Genomic DNA, 20,027 nt, shown 5'->3' on the forward strand with positions numbered 1-20,027 from the left:
TAGAGATTGAACTGAAACTGAAAGCTGAAACATCTGGGTCTGGTCCCAGTATTGACCATAATTCATTGTGAGACCTTGAGCAAACACTTGATCTTTTCTGGGCCTTAGTGTCTGCATTTGTAAAATCAGAACACTGAACTAACATACCTAGTCATCAGCTATGTAATTCCATAATCAATTCCTAGAATACTTATCTGTTGCTGTTGGACTTCCTATTCTAGGATCCAGACAGATCATAGTATTGTCTATATTCATTGCCCAGCAGTATTTACCATTAAATGGCTGGGTTGTCTGATATTTCTAAGCAGAGCACAGACTGTGACTTCTGACCAAGAAAAACGTTTGCTGCATCAGCTCCGAGAAATCACCAGGGTCATGAAAGAAGGAAAATTCACTGACAGACCCACTCCAGAGAAAGAAGCTGAGGAAGCCCCTTACATGGAAGACTGGGAAGGTAAACAATGTCTTATCATTTCTTGGTTAGCTGTCAGCCCAGAAAAGAGCTCTTAGAAATTTTTAAAAAATATAATGTAGGGGTGCCTGGGTGGCTCAGTCAGTTGAGTGTCCAACTCTTGATTTCGGCTCAGGTCATGATCTCATAGTTAAGTGGGTTTGAGCCCCAGCATCGGGCTCTGTGCGGACAGTGTGAAGCCTGCTTAGGATTCTCTCTCTCCCTCTCTCTCTCCCTGCCCCTACCCAGCTTGTACTCTTTGTCTCTCTGAAAATAAATAATAAATGAAAACCTAAAAAAACATAAAATGTAAATACAATAAAATTCACCAGTTTTAAATGTGTGGTTGGATGAGTTTTGACAAATGTGTCAAGTGGTATGATTATACCACAATCGTGATAACATTAACATCTTCTCAGTAAGTTCCCTCCCCCTTGGCAACTAATCCCTTACTCTGCCCTGGCAACAACTTAACCACTTTCTGTTCCTACAGTTTTACCTTTTCTATATAAATGGATCATATTGCACATGTGCTTTTGTTTCTGGCTTCTTTGATTTAGCATAATGCTTTAGAGATTCACATGTTGAGTGTATCAGCACTTTTTTAAATTGCTGAGTAGTATTCTGTTACACAGATATACTGTGGTTTGTTTCTCCAGGCACTAGTGTAGGAACATATGGGTTGTTTCCAGCTTTGAGCTGCTATGAATCAAGCTGCTATCAACTTTTACATACAAGTCTGTGGACGTATGTTTTTATTCCTTTTAAGTATATACCCAGGAATTAGGTTTCTGGGTTTTTATTTAAAAAGTTAAGTGTGTATTGAACATTTTTAGAAACTGTCAACCTGCTTTCCATAATAGCTTCACCATTTTGCCTTCGGCCAGCAACGTATGAGTATTGTAGTTACTCCGCATCCTTGGTAACACTTGGTATTGTCAGTTTTTTTAATTTTAGCCATTCTAGTGAATGAATGGTGGTATCCCACTTGTGATTTTAATTTGCATCTCCCCAGTGATGATGATGATGATGAACATTTTTTAATGTGTTTATTTGCCATCTCTATATCATTAGTGAAGTGTCTGTTCACATTGGTGGCCAGTTTTTTCATTGGGTTGATTGTTTTTATTGAGTTGCAAGAGTTCTTTACATATTCTGGATATGTTTATTATCAGTTATGTATTTTACAGATATTTTCTCCTAAACTATGGTTTTGCTGTTTATTTTCTTAGTGGCATCTTTCAAAGAGCAGAAGTTTTTTTTGATGTTCAGCTTCTCATTTTCCTTTTATGATTTTTGCCTAACTGAAGGTTTGCCTTCTATGTTTTTCTTCTAGAAAAGTAGTTTTAGCTTCTGTTTAGGCCTATGATTTCGAGCTAGTTCTTCTATCTTGTGTGAGACATTAGGACTGAGGTTAATTTTTTTCCAAGTTTATGTCCAATTATTCCTACTTATTTTGTTAGATTTAATTACTCTGGCATGTTGATATTCAGTTGACTGTGTATGTGTGGGTCTATTCTGGATTCGCTTTTTAAGAATTCTTTTATTCAAGTATAATTAATACACAGTGTGATTAGTTTCAGGTGTAAAATACAATGATTGAACAATTCTGTATGTTATTCAGTGCTCACCATGATAACTGTACTCTTAATTCCCTTCACCTATTTCATCCATTGCCCGCCCACCTTTCTGGCAACCACCAGTTTGTTCTCCCTAATTTAAGAGTCTGGTTTTTTTGTTTCTCTTTTTTATTTGGTCATTTGTTTTCTTAAATGTCACATGTGTGAAATCATGTCTATACTTAAACCAGTATCACAATGTCTTTATCACTGTGTCTTTATATTAAGTCTTGAAATCCAGTAGTGTAAATTCAACTTTGTTTTTTTCCTTTTATTACAGAATTATTTGGTTATTCTAGCCCTTCATTTTCACATAAATTTAGGATCAGTATGTCAATTTCTATGAAAAAGCCCAGTGAGATTTTGATTGGCATCACATTGAATCTTTAGGTCAATTTGGAAGAATTAACATCCTGGCAATACTGAATCTTCAAATCCATGAACATTTTATATTATACCATTTATTTGATCTTTAATTTCACAGCAGCATTTATAGTTTTCAGTGTATAGGTCTTGCACATGTTTTGTAAACTTGTGCTTAAGTAGTTCCTATTTTCGGTGATAGTGTAAAATTTCTAATGGCTTACTGCTACTACCTAGAAATACAATTTATTTTTGTATTCTGACCTTGTTTCCTATAACCTTTTTAAACATACTTAGTTCTAGTAGCTTTTTTTTTCTCTTTAGATTTCTTAGGATTAGATTTTGTAGAATTTTCTACATAGAGAATCAAATTGTGAATAAAGACAGCTTTACTTCTGAGTTTCCAATCTGTATGTCTCTTATTTTTCTTGCTTTATTGCATTGGTTAGAAACTCTAGCACAATACTGAATAGAAGTGGTGAGAGCAAACATCCTTGCTTTCCTGATATTAGGGGGAAGCACTCACACATTCTCCATTAGTGTGATGTGAGCTGTTTGTTGGTTTTTCACGATGCTCTTTTTCAGACTGAGGAAGTGTCCTTCTAGTGTTACTTTGCCAAGAGTTTTTAATCATGAATAGATAACGGAATTTTTGTGAACACTTTTTGTCAACTGAGATCATATCATTTTTGTTTTCATCTGTTAATCCAGTGAATTACATTGATTTTTGAATGTTTAAACAACTTTATATTCCTGGGATAAACTCTACTTTGTCATGATGTTCTATATGGCTAGATTCAACTTGCTAAGGACTCTTTATTTCTGTGTTTAGGAAAATTGGTCTATAGTTTTTTATTCTTGTAATCTTTTTGGTTTTAATTTCATTGTAATGCTGGCCTCATAAAATGCATTGCAATGTGTTCCTTCTTTTATTTTCCAGAAGACTTTGCATAATTGCTATTTTTTTCTTAAGTATGGAATTTTCTGATGACACCATTGGGGCCTAGAGTTATCTTGGTAAGATTTACATAACTATGAATTTAATTTCTTTTAAAAAATTTTTTTTTCAACGTTTATTCATTTTTGGGATAGAGAGAGACAGAGCATGAACGGGGGAGGGGCAGAGAGAGAGGGAGACACAGAATCAGAAACAGGCTCCAGGCTCTGAGCCATCAGCCCAGAGCCTGACGTGGGGCTCGAACTCACGGACCGCGAGATCGTGACCTGGCTGAAGTCGGACGCTTAACCGACTGCGCCACCCAGGCGCCCCGAATTTAATTTCTTTAATAGATACAGTGCTGTTCAGGTTATTTCTTCTTGACTGAGCTTTGATAGTTTATTTCTTTCAAGGAACTTATGTATTTCATCCAAATTGTCATATCTATTATTAGTATAAAGTTGTTTATATTACCTTATTATTCATTTAATGTATGTAAGATCTGTAGCGATGTTCTCTGTTCTGTCCCTGATACTGGTAATTTGTTCTTTCTCTAATTTAAATTTTTTCTGGTCAGACTGGTGACAGGTTTGTCTTTTCAAAAAACTATGTTTTGGTTTCATTTGTTGTTGTTTTACTACTTTTATGTTTCCTGTTTCATTGATTTCTGTTCTTTACTATTTCCTTTCTTTTGGTTTAATTCACTATTTTTTTTCTAGTTTCTTAAGGTGAAAACCTAGATCCTTGATTGATTCCCCTGCCCCAACCACTTTGGCTGTTATTAATGACCTCTCTTTCTCTCCCTCTCTCTCTCTCTCCCCTCCTTCCCTCCTACTTCTGGTTCTTTAGTTGTACATTTGTTAGACCTTTGATATTGTCCTTACAGGTCAATATCAATGTATGGTCCATTCTTTTTTTTTCATGTTGTGCTTAATTTTGAATAATTATTCTTACTGTGCCTTTAAGTTTGTTAATCTTTTCAGTAGTATATGATCTGCTCTCCATCTCATTTAGTGTATTTTTAATTCAGATATTATTTCTAGAAGTTCCATTTGGATCTTTTTTATAGATTTCATATTCCATTTCTTATATATTCATATAGTCTTCTACCTTCTTAAAAATATGAGGCATATTTGTAATAGCTTTTTAACAGACTTGGCTGCTGATCTTATCTTCTGGGTCTGTTTCTAGTGAATAATTTTTCTCCCTGCTATGGCCCCTTATTTCATTGCCCTTTTTGCATGCCTGCTAAATTTTGACTGGATGATAGATATTGCCAATTTTACACTGTTGGATTCTGTATTTTGTTTTAGTACTTTACATAGCTGTTGGACTTATTTTAACACACAGTTAAGTTACCAGAAATCCATTAAAGTACTTTTAACACAGTTAAGTTACCAGATTCCTTCAGGCTTGTTTTTAAGATTTGTGAGAATGGGTCCAGAGCAACCTTTACTCTGGCTAATTTAGCCCCACTAGTAAGGCAATAACCTCAAGATTCTGTTTGATGCTCCACAATGTCTTTCTACTCTGGCTAGTAGGAACATGAACTATTCCCAGCTATGTATGAGCTCTAAGAATCTTGAGGCCTTTCAGTAGTTTTTTCCTGGCCTTGGGTAGTTCCTTCACATAGATGCACAGATCAGAACTCCATTAAAAGCATGCAGAGTTGTCTCTGAAGATCCCTGGGGATCTTTCTCTGCAAAGCTTCTTTCTTTCTAGTATTCTTCGCTGTAAATTCTAGCTGCCCTGGTCTCCCTAAATTGTAGTCTATCTTCCCAGCTCAGTGAGACCACTGGGCTCGGTTTCCCTTTTCTCGGGGATCATGCTACACTACTTAGTAATGCTTTGGAAATCAGTGCGTCATATTTTTCATCTGGTTTTCTAGGTGTTTGAAGAAAAGGGTCCCCTTGTCTCCATCATTGCTAGAGCTGAAGAGCCTACACATTTAACAGCGGAGTGATTCTGGATATACTAAGTTAGGGATAGAGAAGAACCTTTAAAAAATAGAAAAAATGGTAGTGAATATGTACTGGCTTTTTAGCAAGAAAGGATTTCTTGAGCATAAAAGTATTACAAGACCCATTCATAATAAAAACTTTCAGAAAACTAGGAATAGAGGGGAATTTCATCAACTGGATAAAGAGAATCTACAAAAACCTACAGCTAGCATTATGTTTAATGATCAAAGATAAATGCTTTCCCCCTGAGATTGGGAACAGGCAAGGGTGACTACTCTTATTCAGCATAATCCAAAAAAATAGGTAGTGTAGTAAGGCAGGTAAAGGAAATAAAAGGCATACAGATTAAAAAGGAAGAAACAAAACTGCTCCTCTTTGAAGATTACGTGATTGCCTTTGTAGAAAACCCCAGGGAATCCATTTTTAAAACTGCCAGGGTGCATTCAGCATGCATTAGATTACAAGATAAAAATACAAAAATCTTTGTATTTCTACATAATAGCAAAGAACATGTTGATATCAATTTTGAGAGAGTGCGCATGAGTGAGAGGCCAGAGAGATGGGGAGAGAGAGAATCCCAAGCAGGCTCTGCATTGTCAGCACAGAACTCATGAACTGTGAGATCATGATCTGAGCTGAAATCAAGAGCTGGAGGTTAACCAACTGAGCCGCCCAGGCTCCCCTGGACAAGATTCTTCTAAAATGTATACGGAGGAGCAGAGAAAATAGAATAGCTAAACAATTTTGGAAAATTGGAGGAATTAGTTTACCTGATTCCAACACTTATTATATAGCTACAGTAATCAAAACTGTGTGATACTGGTATAGGACCAGACACCTAGATCAAAGAACTGAGAACCCAGAACCACATAAATATGTACAGCTGATTTTTGACAAAGTTACAAAACCATTTCAGTGGAGTTAACAAATGGTGCTCTAGCAACTGGATATCCGTAGCAAAAAATAATCATCAAACCAAGGTCTGCATGTTACACAAAAATTAATTAAAAACGGGTCATCAACATAAATGTAAATGGTAAAACTATAAACCTTTTTTGAAAAAATTTGCCTAATCCTAGGTCCCAAGGATTTTCTAAAGAGTTTTTAGGCTTGACATCATAAACACAATTCATAAAAGGAAAAATTGATAAGTGGATGTCATCAAAATCCAGAACTTTTGCTCTGCAAAAGACCCCGTTAAGATGATGAAAAGACAAGCTACACAGTGAAAGAAAATATTTGCAGATCACATGTCCAACGAAGGACTTATATCTAGAGTATATAAACAACTCTCAAAACAGGGAAAAATAAACAATCCAGTTAGGAAATGGGCAAAAGATATGAACTGACTTGCACCAGAGAGGAGATGCACAGATGGCAGATGAGCACATGAAAAGATGTTAAACATCATTAGCCACTAAGAAAATACAAATTAAAATCACAATAAATACCACTACACATCTAGCAGAATGACTAAAGTAAAAAAACAGTAACAACACCAAATGCTGACAAGGATGTGGAGAAACTAGATCCACTGTGCAACCTGAAAGTTGCACTCCTGGGCATTAACCTCAGAAGGGAAGACTTATGTTCACATAAAACTTGTACATTAATATGCATAGCAGCTTTATTAGTAGTAGCCCCAAACTGCAAACAACCCAGACATCCTTCAGCAGGTGAATGGTTACAAACTATGGTACATTGATACTTTGGTATACTACTCAGCAATAAAAGTAAATTATTGATATATGCAACAACCTGGATGAATTTCCAGATAATTATACTGAGTGAAAAAGGCTAATTCCAAAAGGTTCCATACCGTGTGATTATAGGACATTCTTGAAATGGCAAAATTATAGAAATGGAGAACAGATTGGTAGTAGTTGCCTGAGGTTGAGGAGGAAATGGGGCAGGAGGGACTAGGTGTGGCAATAAAAGGGAAAGGGAAATATAAGGAATCCTTGTGGTGATAGAAATGCTCTGTATATTAATTTCATCAATATTAGTATACTGATTGTCCTATTGTAGGATAGTTTTGCAAGATACCATCATTGGGAGAAGCTGGGTAAAAGGTACACGGGGTTTCTATATTTCTTATAACTACATGTGAATCTACAATTACATTTTTTAAAAGCAGTGAGAGGATGGAGAACTGTCCTGCTACTGGAAGTCAAAAGAAAGCTGGAGTTGCCATACTTATATCAGACAAACTAGATTTTAAATTAAAGGCTGCAACAAGAGACGAAGAAGGGCATTATATAATAATTACAGAGTCTATCCATCAGGAAGAGCTAACAATTATAAATGTCTAGTGCCGAATATGGGAGCCCCCAATATATAAAACAATCACAAACGTAAGCAACCTTATTGATAAAAATGTGGTAATTGCAGGGGACTTCAATACCCCACTTACAGCAATGGATAGATCATCTAGACACAGGATCAATAAAGAAACAAGGGCCCTGAATGATACATTGGATCAGATGGACTTGACAGATATATTTATAACTCTGCATCCCAAAGCAACAGAATACACTTTCTTCTCGAGTGCACATGGAACATTCTCCAAGATAGATCACATACTGGGTCACAAAACAGCCCTTCATAAGTATACAAGAATTGAGATCATACCATGCATACTTTCAGACCACAATGCTATGAAGCTTGAAATCAACCACAGAAAAAAGTCTGGAAAACCTCCAAAAGCATGGAGGTTAAAGAACACCCTACTAACGAATGAGTGGGTCAACCAGGCAATTAGAGAAGAAATTAAAAAATATATGGAAACAAACGAAAATGAAAATACAACAATCCAAACGCTTTGGGATGCAGCAAAGGCAGTCCTGGGGGAAAATACATTGCAATCCAGGCTTTTCTCAAGAAACAAGAAAAATCCCAAATACAAAATCTAACAGCACACCTAAAGGAACTAGAAGCAGAACAGCAAAGGCAGCCTAAACCCAGCAGAAGAAGAGAAATAATAAAGATCAGAGCAGAAATAAACAATATAGAATCTAAAAAAACTGTAGAGCAGATCAATGAAACCAAAAGTTGGTTTTTTGAAAAAATAAACAAAATTGATAAACCTCTAGCCAGGCTTCTCAAAAAGAAAAGGGAGATGACCCAAATAAAATCATGAATGAAAACAGAATCATTACAACCAATCCCTCAGAAATACAAGCAATTATCAGGGAATACTATGAAAAATTATATGCCAACAAACTGGACAACCTGGAAGAAATGGACAAATTCCTAAGCACCTACACACTTCGAAAACTCAAACAGGAAGAAATAGAAAACTTGAACAGACCCATAACCAGCAAAGAAATTGAATCAGTCATCAAAAATCTCCCAACAAATAAGAGTCCAGGACCAGATGGCTTCCCTGGGGAGTTCTACCAGACATTTAAAGCAGAGATAATACCTATCCTTCTCAAGCTGTTCCAAAAAATAGAAAGGGAAGAAAGACTTCCAGACTCATTCTATGAAGCCAGCATTACTTTGATTCCCAAACCAGACAGAGACCCAGTAAAAAAAAGAGAACTACAGGCCAATATCCCTGATGAATATGGATGCAGAAATTCTCAATAAGATACTAGCAAATTGAATCAACAGCATATAAAAAGAATTATTCACCATGATGAAGTGGGATTCATTCCTGGGCTGCAGGGCTGGTTCAACATTCGCAAATCAATCAATGTGATACATCACATTAATAAAAGAAAAGAACCATATGATCCTGTCAATCGATGCAGAAAAAGCATTTGACAAAATTCAGCATCCTTTCTTAATAAAAACCCTCAAGAAAGGATAGAAGGAACATACTTAAACATCATAAAAGCCATTTATGAAAAGCCCACAGCTAATATCATCCTCAATGGGGAAAAACAGAGCTTTCCCCCTGAGATCAGGAACACCACAGGGATGTCCACTCTCACTGCTGTTATTTAACATAGTGTTGGAAGTTCTAGCATCAGCAATCAGACAACAAAAGGAAATCAAAGGCATCAAAGTTGGCAAAGATGAAGTCAAGCTTTCACTTTTTGCAGATGACATGATCTACATGGAAAACCTGATAGATTCCACCAAAAGTCTACTAGAACTGATACATGAATTCAGCAAAGTCGCAGGATACAAAATCAATGTACAGAAATCAGTTGCATTCTTATACACTAATAATGAAGCAACAGAAAGACAAACTGATCCCATTCACAATTGCACCAAGAATCATAAAATACCTAGGGATAAACCTAACCAAAGATGTAAAAGATCAGTATTCTGAAAACTATAGAAAGCTTATGAAGGAAATTGAAGAAGATACAAAGAAATGGAAAAACATTCCATGCTCATGGATTGGAAGAATAAATATTGTCAAAATGTCAATACTACCCAAAGCAATCTACACATTCAATGCAATCCCAATCAAAATTGCACCAGCATTCTTCTCGAAGCTAGAACAGGCAATCCTAAAATTTGTATGGAACCACAGAAGACCCAGAATAGCCAAAGTAATATTGAAGAAGATCAAAGCAGGAGGCATCACAATCCCAGACTTTAGCCTCTACTGCAAAGCTGTCATCATCAAGACAGCATGGTATTGGCACAAAAACAGACACATAGACCAATGGAATAGAATAGAGAACACAGAATTGGACCCACAAAAGTATGGCTGACTAATCTTTGACAAAGCAGGAAAGAATATCCAATGGAAAAAAAGTCTCTTCAACAAATGGTGCTGGGAGAACTGGACAGCAACATGCAGAAGAATGAAACTAGACTACTTTCTCACACCATTTGCAAAAATAAACTGAAAATGGTTAAAGGACCGGAATGTGAGACCGGAAACCATCAAAACCCTAGAGGAGAAAGCAGGAAAAAAATCTCTGATCTCAGCCGCAGCAATTTCTTACTTGACACATCTCCAAAGGCAAGGGAATTAAAAGCAAAAATGAACTATTTGGACCTCATGAAAATAAAAAGTTTCTGCACTGCAAAGGAAACAATCAACAAAACTAAAAGGCAACCAACAGAATGGGAAAAGATATTTGCAAATGACATATCGGACAAAGGGCTAGTATCCAAAATCTATAAAGAACTCACCAAACTCCACACCCGAAAAACAAGCCAGTGAAGAAATGGGCAGAAAACACGAATAGACACTTCTCTAAAGAAGACATCCAGGTGGCCAACAGGCACATGAAAAGCTGCTCAACATCACTCCTCATCAGGGAAATACAAATCAAAACCACACTCAGATACCACCTCATGCCAGTCAGAGTGGCTAAAATGAACAAATCAGAAGACTATAGATGCTGGTGAGGATGTGGAGAAACGGGAACCCTCTTGCACTGTTGGTGGGAATGCAAACTGGTGCAGCCGCTCTGGAAAACAGTGTGCAGGTTCCTCCAAAAATTAAAAATAGATCTACCCTATGACCCAGCAATAGCACTGCTAGGAATTTACCAAAGGGGATACAGGAGTGCTGATACATAGGGGCACTTGTACCCCAATGTTTATAGCAGCACTCTCAACAATAGCCAAAATATGGAAAGAGCCTAAATGTCCATCAACTGATGAATGGATAAAGAAATTGTGGTTTATATACACAATGAAATACTACTTGGCAATGAGAAAGAATGAAATACGGCCTTTTGTAGCAATGTGGGTAGAACTGGAGAGTGTTATGCTAAGTGAAATAAGTCATACAGAAAAAGATAGATTCCATATATTTTCACTCTTATGTGGATCCTGAGAAACTTACCAGAAGACCAGTGGGGGAGGGGAAGGAAAAAAAAAGGGAGGGAGGGAGCCAAACCATAAGAGACTCTTAAAAACAGAATAAACTGAGGGTTGATGGGGGGTGGGAGGGAGTGGAGGGTGGGTGATGGGTATTGAGGAGGGCACCTGTTGGGATGAGCACTGGGTGTTGTATGGAAACCAATTTGACAATAAATTTCATGTTAAAAAAAATAGTAAAAGCAGTGAAAAAAATTTAAGGGAAAGGATAGTGTACTCTGAATACATAGAACTTTTACTTTCTGTAGATTAGAGAATACCACAAAACTTAAAGCCAACTCTAAACAGGAAATATATTTGTGACAAGTATGACTGAAAAGAAGTTGATACCTTTTAGTATATAAAGAATTCTATAATTTATAAAACACTGAAATCCTCCTACGTAAGCAGTACACAAAAGAAAAAAATGCACCTTGCTAACAAAACACTAAAAAGTATTTCAGTCTCACTAGTAATCAAGGAAATAAAAACTGGAATTCATTTTATCCTCCAGATTGCAAATCTCTTTATATAACCTTGTCCTGATATCCCGTTCATTTTCTGTCTACCTCTCAGGTGTTGAAATTACATAGAATTTAGGTCCAAGTGATATTAACTTTTAAATATAGTAGCCTGTTTTAAGTATTTCTGAACAATGGCATTAAATTTCTAACCACAGTTTCAATTATTTTACATTGATAATTTCTACCGATTCATTGTTCAGTGCTTTCTCATATGCAGTATGTTCTTTCTCAATTTTTTTGATTTTTTTTCTTTGTATCAGAGTTCCTAAGTGTTTCCACCCCTACCCTGTCAACCCCCAAGTGTACTTGGATATCTGCATATGCCATTTTTCACTTTGATACAGGTAATTTTGTGCTCTTTTTCCTTACACATCTGAAGACGATTTGCTTCAAGATGACTTGCAAATAAAGTTGCTTTATTTTTCTTTGATGTTGAAAATGAGAAATCTTACCACAGTCTGATTCTTCTTCTCTGTAGGGAACCTGCTTTTAGTTAGCTAGTTTGTTTTCTGTCTGAAAATTCATAATCTTTTAATCCTTACACATTTGAATTTGGGCAGGTTCATTAGCATATCTGAGTGTATATGAAAATGTGGATTTTTCATAGTATTTCTGCCTAGCATTTAGTGAGTCTTTTCCATCTGAAGACTTGAGTCTGCAGCTAAGTGATCTTTTGTACCTTTTTTTTTTCTGGTTCTTGCTTCCATTCAACCTACTCTGCCCTCATTCTGGAATTCCAGTGATTTGGAGATTGGGTAGTCCTGGGCCAGCTTTCAGTGCAGTGTGTATTTTCTCACAGTTTCGATCTCCTTTTCATTTTTACCTTTGTCTTAGAAGAATTTCTGGACTTTGACTTCTAATATACTAATCTGCCTTTTAGCCATGTCCATTTTGTTTGTTTATTTAAAAAAATGTTTTTTTTTTAATTTTTTTTTTTTAACATTTATTTTTGAGACAGAGAGCATGAACAGGGGAGGATCAGAGAGAGAGGGAGACACAGAATCGGAAGCAGGCTCCAGGCTCTGAGCTGTCAGCACAGAGCCCGACGTGGGGCTCAAACCCACAGACCGCGAGATCATGACCTGAGCCGAAGTCGGACGCTTGACTGACTGAGCCACCCAGGCGCCCGTTTTTTTTTTTTTTTTTTTTTTTTTAATGTTTACTTTGAGACAGCAAGTGGAGGAGGGACATAGAGGGAGAAAGAGAATCCCAAGCAGGCCCCATGCTGTACATGCAGAGCCCAGTGCAGGGCTTGATCTCACGTACTGTGTCCATTTCAGTCTATTTTCTCCCTTTCTCAAGTTGAAATATTTTCTTTTTTTTTTTTTAATTTTTTTTTTAATGTTTATTTTTGAGACAGAGACAGAGCATGAACGGGGGAGGGGCAGAGAGAGGGAGACACAGAATTGGAAGCAGGCTCCAGGCTCTGAGCCATCAGCCCAGAGCCCGATGCGGGGCTTGAACCCATGGACCGTGAGTTCGTGACCCGAGCCGAAGTCGGATGCTTAACCGACTGAGCCACCCAGGCGCCCCAATATTTTCTATTTCTAATAGTTCTTTGTTTTTTTATTTGTTAAAAATTTAAATCCAAATTAGCATATAGTGAAACAATGATTTCAGGAGTAGATTTCTTAATGCCCCTTACCCATTTAGCCCATCCCCCCTCTCCCAGCCCCTCCTGTAACCCTCAGTTTGTTCTCCATATTTATGAGTCTCTTCTGTTTTGTCCCCCTCCCTGTTTTTATATTATTTTTGTTTCCCTTCGCTTGCATTCATCTGTTTTGTCTCTGAAAGTCTTCATATGAATGAAATCATGTGATTTTTGTCTTTCTCTAATTTCACTTAGTGTAATACCCTCCAGTTCCATCCATGTAGTTGCAAATGGCAAGATTTCATTCTTTTTGCCGATTCTTTTTGATACTCCATTGTATATATATACATCTTTATCCATTCATCCATCGATGGACATTTGGGCTCTTTCCATACTTTGGCTATTGTTGATAGTGCTGCTATAAACATGGGGGTACATTTGTCCCTTCGAAACAGCACACCTGTATCCCTTGGATAAATGCCTAGTAGTGCAATTGCTGGGTCGTAGGGTAGTTCTGTTTTTAGTTTTTTGAGGAACCTCCATACTGTTTTCCAGAGTGGCTGCACCAGCTTGCATTCCCACCAGCAGTGCAAAAGAGATCCTCTTTCTCTGCATCCTCGCCAACCTCTGTTGTTGCCTGAGTTGTTAATGTTAGCCATTCTGACAGGTGTGAGGTGGTACCTCATTGTGGTTTTGATTTGTATTTCCCTGAGGATGAGTGATGTTGAGCATTTTTTCATGTGTTGGTTGGCCATCTGGATGTCTTCTTTGCAGAAGTGTCTATTTATGTCTTTTGCCCATTTCTTCACTGGATTATTTGTTTTTTGGGTGTTGAGTTTGAGAAGTTCTTTATAGATTTTTGGATACTAACCCTTTATCTGATATGTCATTTGCAAATATCTTCTCCCATTCTGTCAGTTGCCTTTTAGTTTTGCTGATTGTTTCCTTCGCTGTGCAGAAGCTTATTTTGATGAGGTCCCAGTAGTTCATTTTTGCTTTTGCTTCCCTTGCCTCTGGAAATGTGTTGAGTAAGAAGTTGCTGCAGCCAAGGTCAAAGAGGTTTTTGCCTGCTTTCTCCTCAAGGATTTTGATGGCTTCCTGTCTTACATTTAGGTCTTTCATCCATTTTGAGTTTTTATGTATGGTGTAAGAAATTGGTCCAGGTTCATTCTTCTGCATGTTGCTGTACAGTTTTCCCAGCTCTAATGGTTCTTATTGCCTGTTTGCTCCCCCTTTTATACTGAACCCTGGTTGGGTTTTATCAATGCAGTATTATTTTTAATATTACTGGGAATATCCATTATAAGTTGATATTAACTCCTGTTTCCTACATTGACTATTTTGTTTTTGTTTTTGTTTTTGTTCTTTTAGGGCTGTTTACATAGTTTGCTTAGTTTGGCTCCCCTGCTGACTTCCTCTTAGGATCAGTGAGTTTTGCTCATATTTTTAACGAAGTTCTTGAATAGCAAGTAATGTTGGCAGGTAATGGGCTACCTTAGAAGCCCATTTGTGAGCCTATTTGATTTTCAGCAGGCCTCCCCCTCTTAAACTAAAGCAGATAGCCATGGAACTCCAAAGGTAGGCTTTGTTCTTGGTGTAAGGAGAAGGCAGGAACATGCCAGAAAATGGACATCTCTTAAGCATTCAGTGACTAGGAGCTAACTAGCAGGTAAGCCTCCCCAGGACCCCCTGCCCTTGACCAAGGAGGCAGTGAGGGCCTTGGGTAGCTAAACTCTTTTACCTAGCATTCCACCCACACACAGTAAGTTAAGCTTGGGAACTAAGATAGCATTGGCAAGATTCTTAACCTACTACTATCAGTGATGATGAGGGTATAAGATGGACAGTTGTATTTTTGTGTGTGTGTTTGTTTTGTTTGTTTTGTTTTTTTACATTACTGGTAAAAAAAAAAAAGTGTATACATTCTTCTGGAAAGTAATTTGGCAGGGTGTAAAAAAGGCTTTTAAAATGTCTAATCCTAAACTTTAGTTCTCATATTTCTAGAAGTGTATCTTTTTTTAAGTTTCTTTTTGAGAGAGAGAGAAAGAGCGAGAATGCACCCACATGTAGGAGAGGGGCATAGAGAGAGGGAGAGGAAAAGGGGAGAGAGATTCCCAGACAGAGCCCAACTCGGGGTTTGATTTCATAAACCGTGGGATCACGACCTGAGCCGGAATCAAGAGACGCTTAACTTAGCCACCCAGACACCCTCTAGAAGTGTATCTTAAAGAAATGGGGAAGTGGACATAGATTAATATTCAGAGATCTTAGCTGCTGTGTTACTTACAATAAGGGAGCATAGGAAAGAATCTACAGGTTTTACAGAAAAGGCATGGTAAGGCAGGTGAGTTATGTAGCTGTATGATGGGATATTTTGCAGACTTTAAAATGCCTAATGACATGGAGAAGTGCTCATGATGTAATATTGAATGAAAAAATGAGTATAATATATGATAAAAAGGCCAGAAGCAACACAACAAATTATCATCAATGGTGGGATACTAGGTGACTTGTGTTTTCTTTTTAAAACTTGTCTGTGTTTTTCAAAATTTTTACACTGAGTCTGTATGATTTATGATCAGAAAAAAAAAAACAGTTCATGTTGTTAAAATATGTCTCTCCACACTCTACACTGCATAAAAAAAAAAAAAAAAAAAAAAAAGACCCTTTTCAGAATTTGCAGGCAAAAAGTGGTTTGTATTAGGGTTGAAATTTGCCAATTATCATAATGTGCAAATGGATTTTGAATTCTCCGGCTTTTCACATCGTGTAGCGTGCACGGCTGCTGTTGCCAGCTCTGGCATATGAGCTCCAGCGAGGCCCATCTGCCGCTCTGGCGCAGCTTGCCTGACACAGATTTATTTCATTTCGTTCTTTAATTTGGCAACATTTTGTCTTTTCTCATTATCATAGCTGGAATTCAGTACCAGTACTACTTATTTTGTTTACCAGTTTGTTGTCTCTTTTGTTCTATTTTGTGAAGACGAAGAAGCCAACAACGGGGATTGTGTCTTGTGAAAACCCAGTTCCTGTCCTTCGGGATCTTGGGCATGTCTTGCTGGAGTGTGCTCTCTCTCTCTGACACTTGCAAGCCATTTCAGTTCTTTTGATTAGTGGAAGCCTTCGTGGTATATTTTTTCAAAGAGCTTAGTGTTCCTTTTCTTCTCCTCTGCCCACCCAGGAAGATTTGGAAATGGTTCCAAATAGAAATTATAAACATTAGCCTTGAGCTATGCTCTCTGGTGTTTGGTACTTTTTGTTTGTTTGTTTTTAACCGAAGGCTCATGTTTGTTTAATCTTCATCACTACAGCAGAAGTTGGTGGTGTGAGACTTCCGCTCCGCCCTAAGCACCCTGCACTTAAGAAGAGTTTTTCTTCTGAATTGGTTTGTATTTCAAAGAACACGGGGGTAGTCTGCCAGATTGCTAAGAATTTACTCAAGTGAAACTTTAGAACTGTTAGAGTCCTCTTAGAGATTTCTTGAATGGATTTGTTGGGACAGGATAGCTGCTGCCTAAGAAGCCTCTTTGAGCCTAATACAAAGAATGTCTCTTCAACACAAAGTAAGACTTTCTGCTGCTTTTTTCTCTAGGTTACCCTGAAGAAACTTACCCAATTTATGACCTTTCAGATTGCATCAAGCGTAGGCAAGAAACCATCTTAGTGGATTACCCTGACCCCAAGGAACCGTCTGCTGAAGAAATAGCTGAAAGAATGGAATTGCTAGAAGGTGAAGAATCAGACCATTTGGGGTGGGGAGTGCCTACTGACCCCAGAGTCCAGGAAGATAATTCTGTTACCTCATGTGACCCAAAGCCAGAAACATGTTCCTGCTGTTTTCATGAAGAGGAGGATCCTGCAGTCTTGGCAGAGAATGCTGGATTCAGTGCAGACAATTACACTGAACAAGAGGAAGCCACCAAAGAAGTATGGCCCCAAGACTTCAGGGATAAAGGGTTGGGCATCAGCACTGATAAAGCACATACAGATGGTACATTGAGGAAGCGGAACCCCCAGGGTTTGGAGTTGAAAACAGCTGGTTTGGGGAAGTATCCATTACTCTAGTCCCAAGGTGACCTTTCTCTCCTTTCTCCGATTTCATCCTTGGCCCTGTGCCCTATACTTCATTCTGTGTTTAAATATCCTAGCTAATCAGGCCACTACCATGGATATCATGTATCCTTCCTGGTGCTCAGACACCTGTCACCTTGTAAAACACGATAGCAATTAGTATGAACATAATACAGCTTCACTCTTTATGCCTTTCTTCCACCAGAGAGTCGATCCACTGAGTAATTATGTTTGATCTGTTGTACACTCAGGGACAGGGGTCTAACTCCTCGTGCTAGGAGTAGCAGATGGTTTACTTGTGAACGAACATCCGTTTACACGTGATGAGGACTTATGGTTGCAAAAGTGAAGATTTCAGAGTCCAAGATGTCTTATTCTGTGGGCCTTGAGCAGGTTAGTGGTCTCCTGGGTTCAAGAAGAGAACATTTTTTGTGGGTATGATGGGGCCAGAACAGGGTAGGACTCTGCTGTGTGCGCTGAAGCCCGTTTGCCACAGCAAGGGCCTTTTTAGGAACACTGTTGCTGCCTCAGATACCTGCTTTTCTTCAGAGTAGCAGAAGACCCCAGTGATTTGTGAAGGAGCCTGGAGACCTGTTGGGGGACTGTTTTGCTCCAGTATTGCCTGGATCTCTAGCTTCCTTTATCCCTGTTGTGTTCACAGAACTGCCAACCCAGAAGCACCTTTATACCTCTGGCCCTCAGTGGCCAGAAGAAGGTTTAAATAGAGACTTTTTAGGCCTTGCCCTCCAGATCCAAGGTTTGAGGCTGTTAAGGCTACAAGAAAGCCGTGTGAGAATGCTGGTCTTCCATGAGATGCTCAGGTGGCCAGAGAGCCAGGGATAGGGAAAGAATCCATGTGTTTACAGCAGTCCTGGCCTGGAAGCTATTCTAAATGTTGTGCCCTCTGCAACCACATGAATTGAAACAGAAGTGAGGACGACTGAGCTTGTAGACAAAGTGCCAGCCCCAAAGGGAAGTTGCAGCGTGTGTCTTTTGCAGAGAATCAATATAGCAGGGGCATATAGCCCCTATAGCTATATAGGCCAGGGGAAGAGACTATTTGTTCTCTATTCAGGTATCTGGGTCTTTGGAGAAGGGTCGGGAAAGTAGGAGGTAGGTTATGACTGGAAGGATTTTGACCAAACTAAAGACCTCATCTCTAAGGTGCCATCTGCCATGTGTCTTCTGGAGATAAAATGGCACCCAGGTATCCTGGCTAGTAAAGATGAGTGAATTCAGTTTACATGTAAGACCTGAGTTTAAAGAAGACACATTCCCAAGAACATTCCCAATCATAAAATGCAGAAGACGTGAAAATTAAATTATGTGAGGGTAGATAGAGCTTTTGGAGTTCCATTGTTCCTAGTTGTCTAAGATGCCAGGAAAATAGTTAAAATCACACATCTAAGCCTATAGACGGTCAAAAGGTATGGGATCATATTAATATGTCAGCTACCACTAGGCATTTCTTGTTGATGAAATTAACATTTTTGTTAGAGAAGTCATTGAAGACTGAGTCTGTAGGAAGTATATTGCATCTATCTCTGTGTAGAATATTTGATTCACTTTAAAGAATGTAGTTTAAAATGTACTATAAATGATCTAGATGTAATGCTTAAGGTAAAAAATAATGTAGGTGCTCTGAACTGTTTTGATAAATTGTTTTCCATTATTTCCTTTTATTCACTGTGAGGGGTTGATTTATGAGGAGTCCTGGGTCCCTGGTTCTAATTTCTTTTTTGCCTTAGTATATAGGTTTCCATTATTAAGATGTGTTTGTTTCCAGCTTGTTCATTCATGTGTTCATTTAGACACTGCCCAGGGGTAGGCAGTGGGAGCAGGGGCTCAATTCCTAACTTTGAGAAACAAAATTTGGTGTGGGAGCCTTGTCTAATTTATTATTTTCAGTGAACTATTAACTATAAAAGGGCTCAAGATGGTGAATTCTGCAAGCAGAGAAATGTCGGTCATGATTCCACCCATGCCTATTCTGTCCATAGAGTCTTGTTGGGTCCTTAACCCTTCTGAGTCTTGGTTTTCTCCTATCTAGTGCAGGGGAGTACAAGTCCAGGTCTCATAGGGTAGTTAGGAGGATTAAACCTGAACTCCTCAGTGCATATAAAACAGCATTAGCCCTCCTATCTCATACATAACCACTCAATAAGTGGTAGATAATTTACTTTTCTTGTACAAGGCTTTATGCTGTAATTGAGACATGGACCCAAATCTATAGAAACATAAAGATCATTTTGGCCAAAGTACTTCCAAGACACTTGACGGGCGAGTTGGATCTTGAGGCGTGCTGGGAACTTCAGGTGGCCAAGGAAGAGAACATTCTTGGCAGAAAGGGCAGTGTTAGACAAAACTGGTGTGAAAAGTGTATGGATGTTCAGGTATTTTTGAGGATGGTGTGTAAGGTGTTGCCTAACCAACTCTTTAATTTTGAATGTTAATCTTTGGGGGAAATGGCTTATGGGAATAGTTCCTGCCAGAAGTACTAAGAGCTCATGATGGTTCTTGCTGCCCTAGCTCTTGGTTGGCTTAAACAGCAATAATAAATATTAACACATTTATATTTTAGAAATTTTGATTATTCACCAGTTGTTTAGTCTTTTGGATTTTCCAGAATTATTTTATCCTTCAGGGATGACAATTATGTGTACATACAACTCAGGATGACCAAATCCTAGCACTGGTTTTCGTTGTCATGCCTGCTCTCGCTCTCACCATTGTCT

At 38.2% G+C, this 20,027-nt stretch overlaps 1 protein-coding gene across 3 annotated transcripts in view; it reads left to right on the plus strand.

The window, feature by feature from the left end:
* Positions 1–19,075, plus strand: part of RIC3 (RIC3 acetylcholine receptor chaperone) — a 65,210-nt gene extending 46,135 nt beyond the window's left edge. The window contains exons 5-6 of one of the 3 annotated variants that reach the window (XM_025928585.2): positions 306–454; positions 16,814–19,075. In XM_025928585.2, the coding sequence (XP_025784370.1) occupies positions 306–454; positions 16,814–17,286 (622 nt within the window). In that variant the 3' untranslated portion in view covers positions 17,287–19,075. The remainder of the gene's footprint in view (positions 1–305; positions 455–16,813) is intronic. The other 2 variants (XM_086678056.1, XM_086678055.1) reach the window with 2 other exon arrangements.
* The last annotated feature ends 952 nt before the right edge of the window (positions 19,076–20,027 follow it).

The sequence above is a fragment of the Puma concolor genome, chromosome D1 (genome assembly GCF_028749965.1).
Source record: "Puma concolor isolate L17-30 chromosome D1, mPumCon1.1.hap2, whole genome shotgun sequence".
In the NCBI taxonomy this organism is placed as follows: domain Eukaryota; kingdom Metazoa; phylum Chordata; class Mammalia; order Carnivora; family Felidae; genus Puma; species Puma concolor.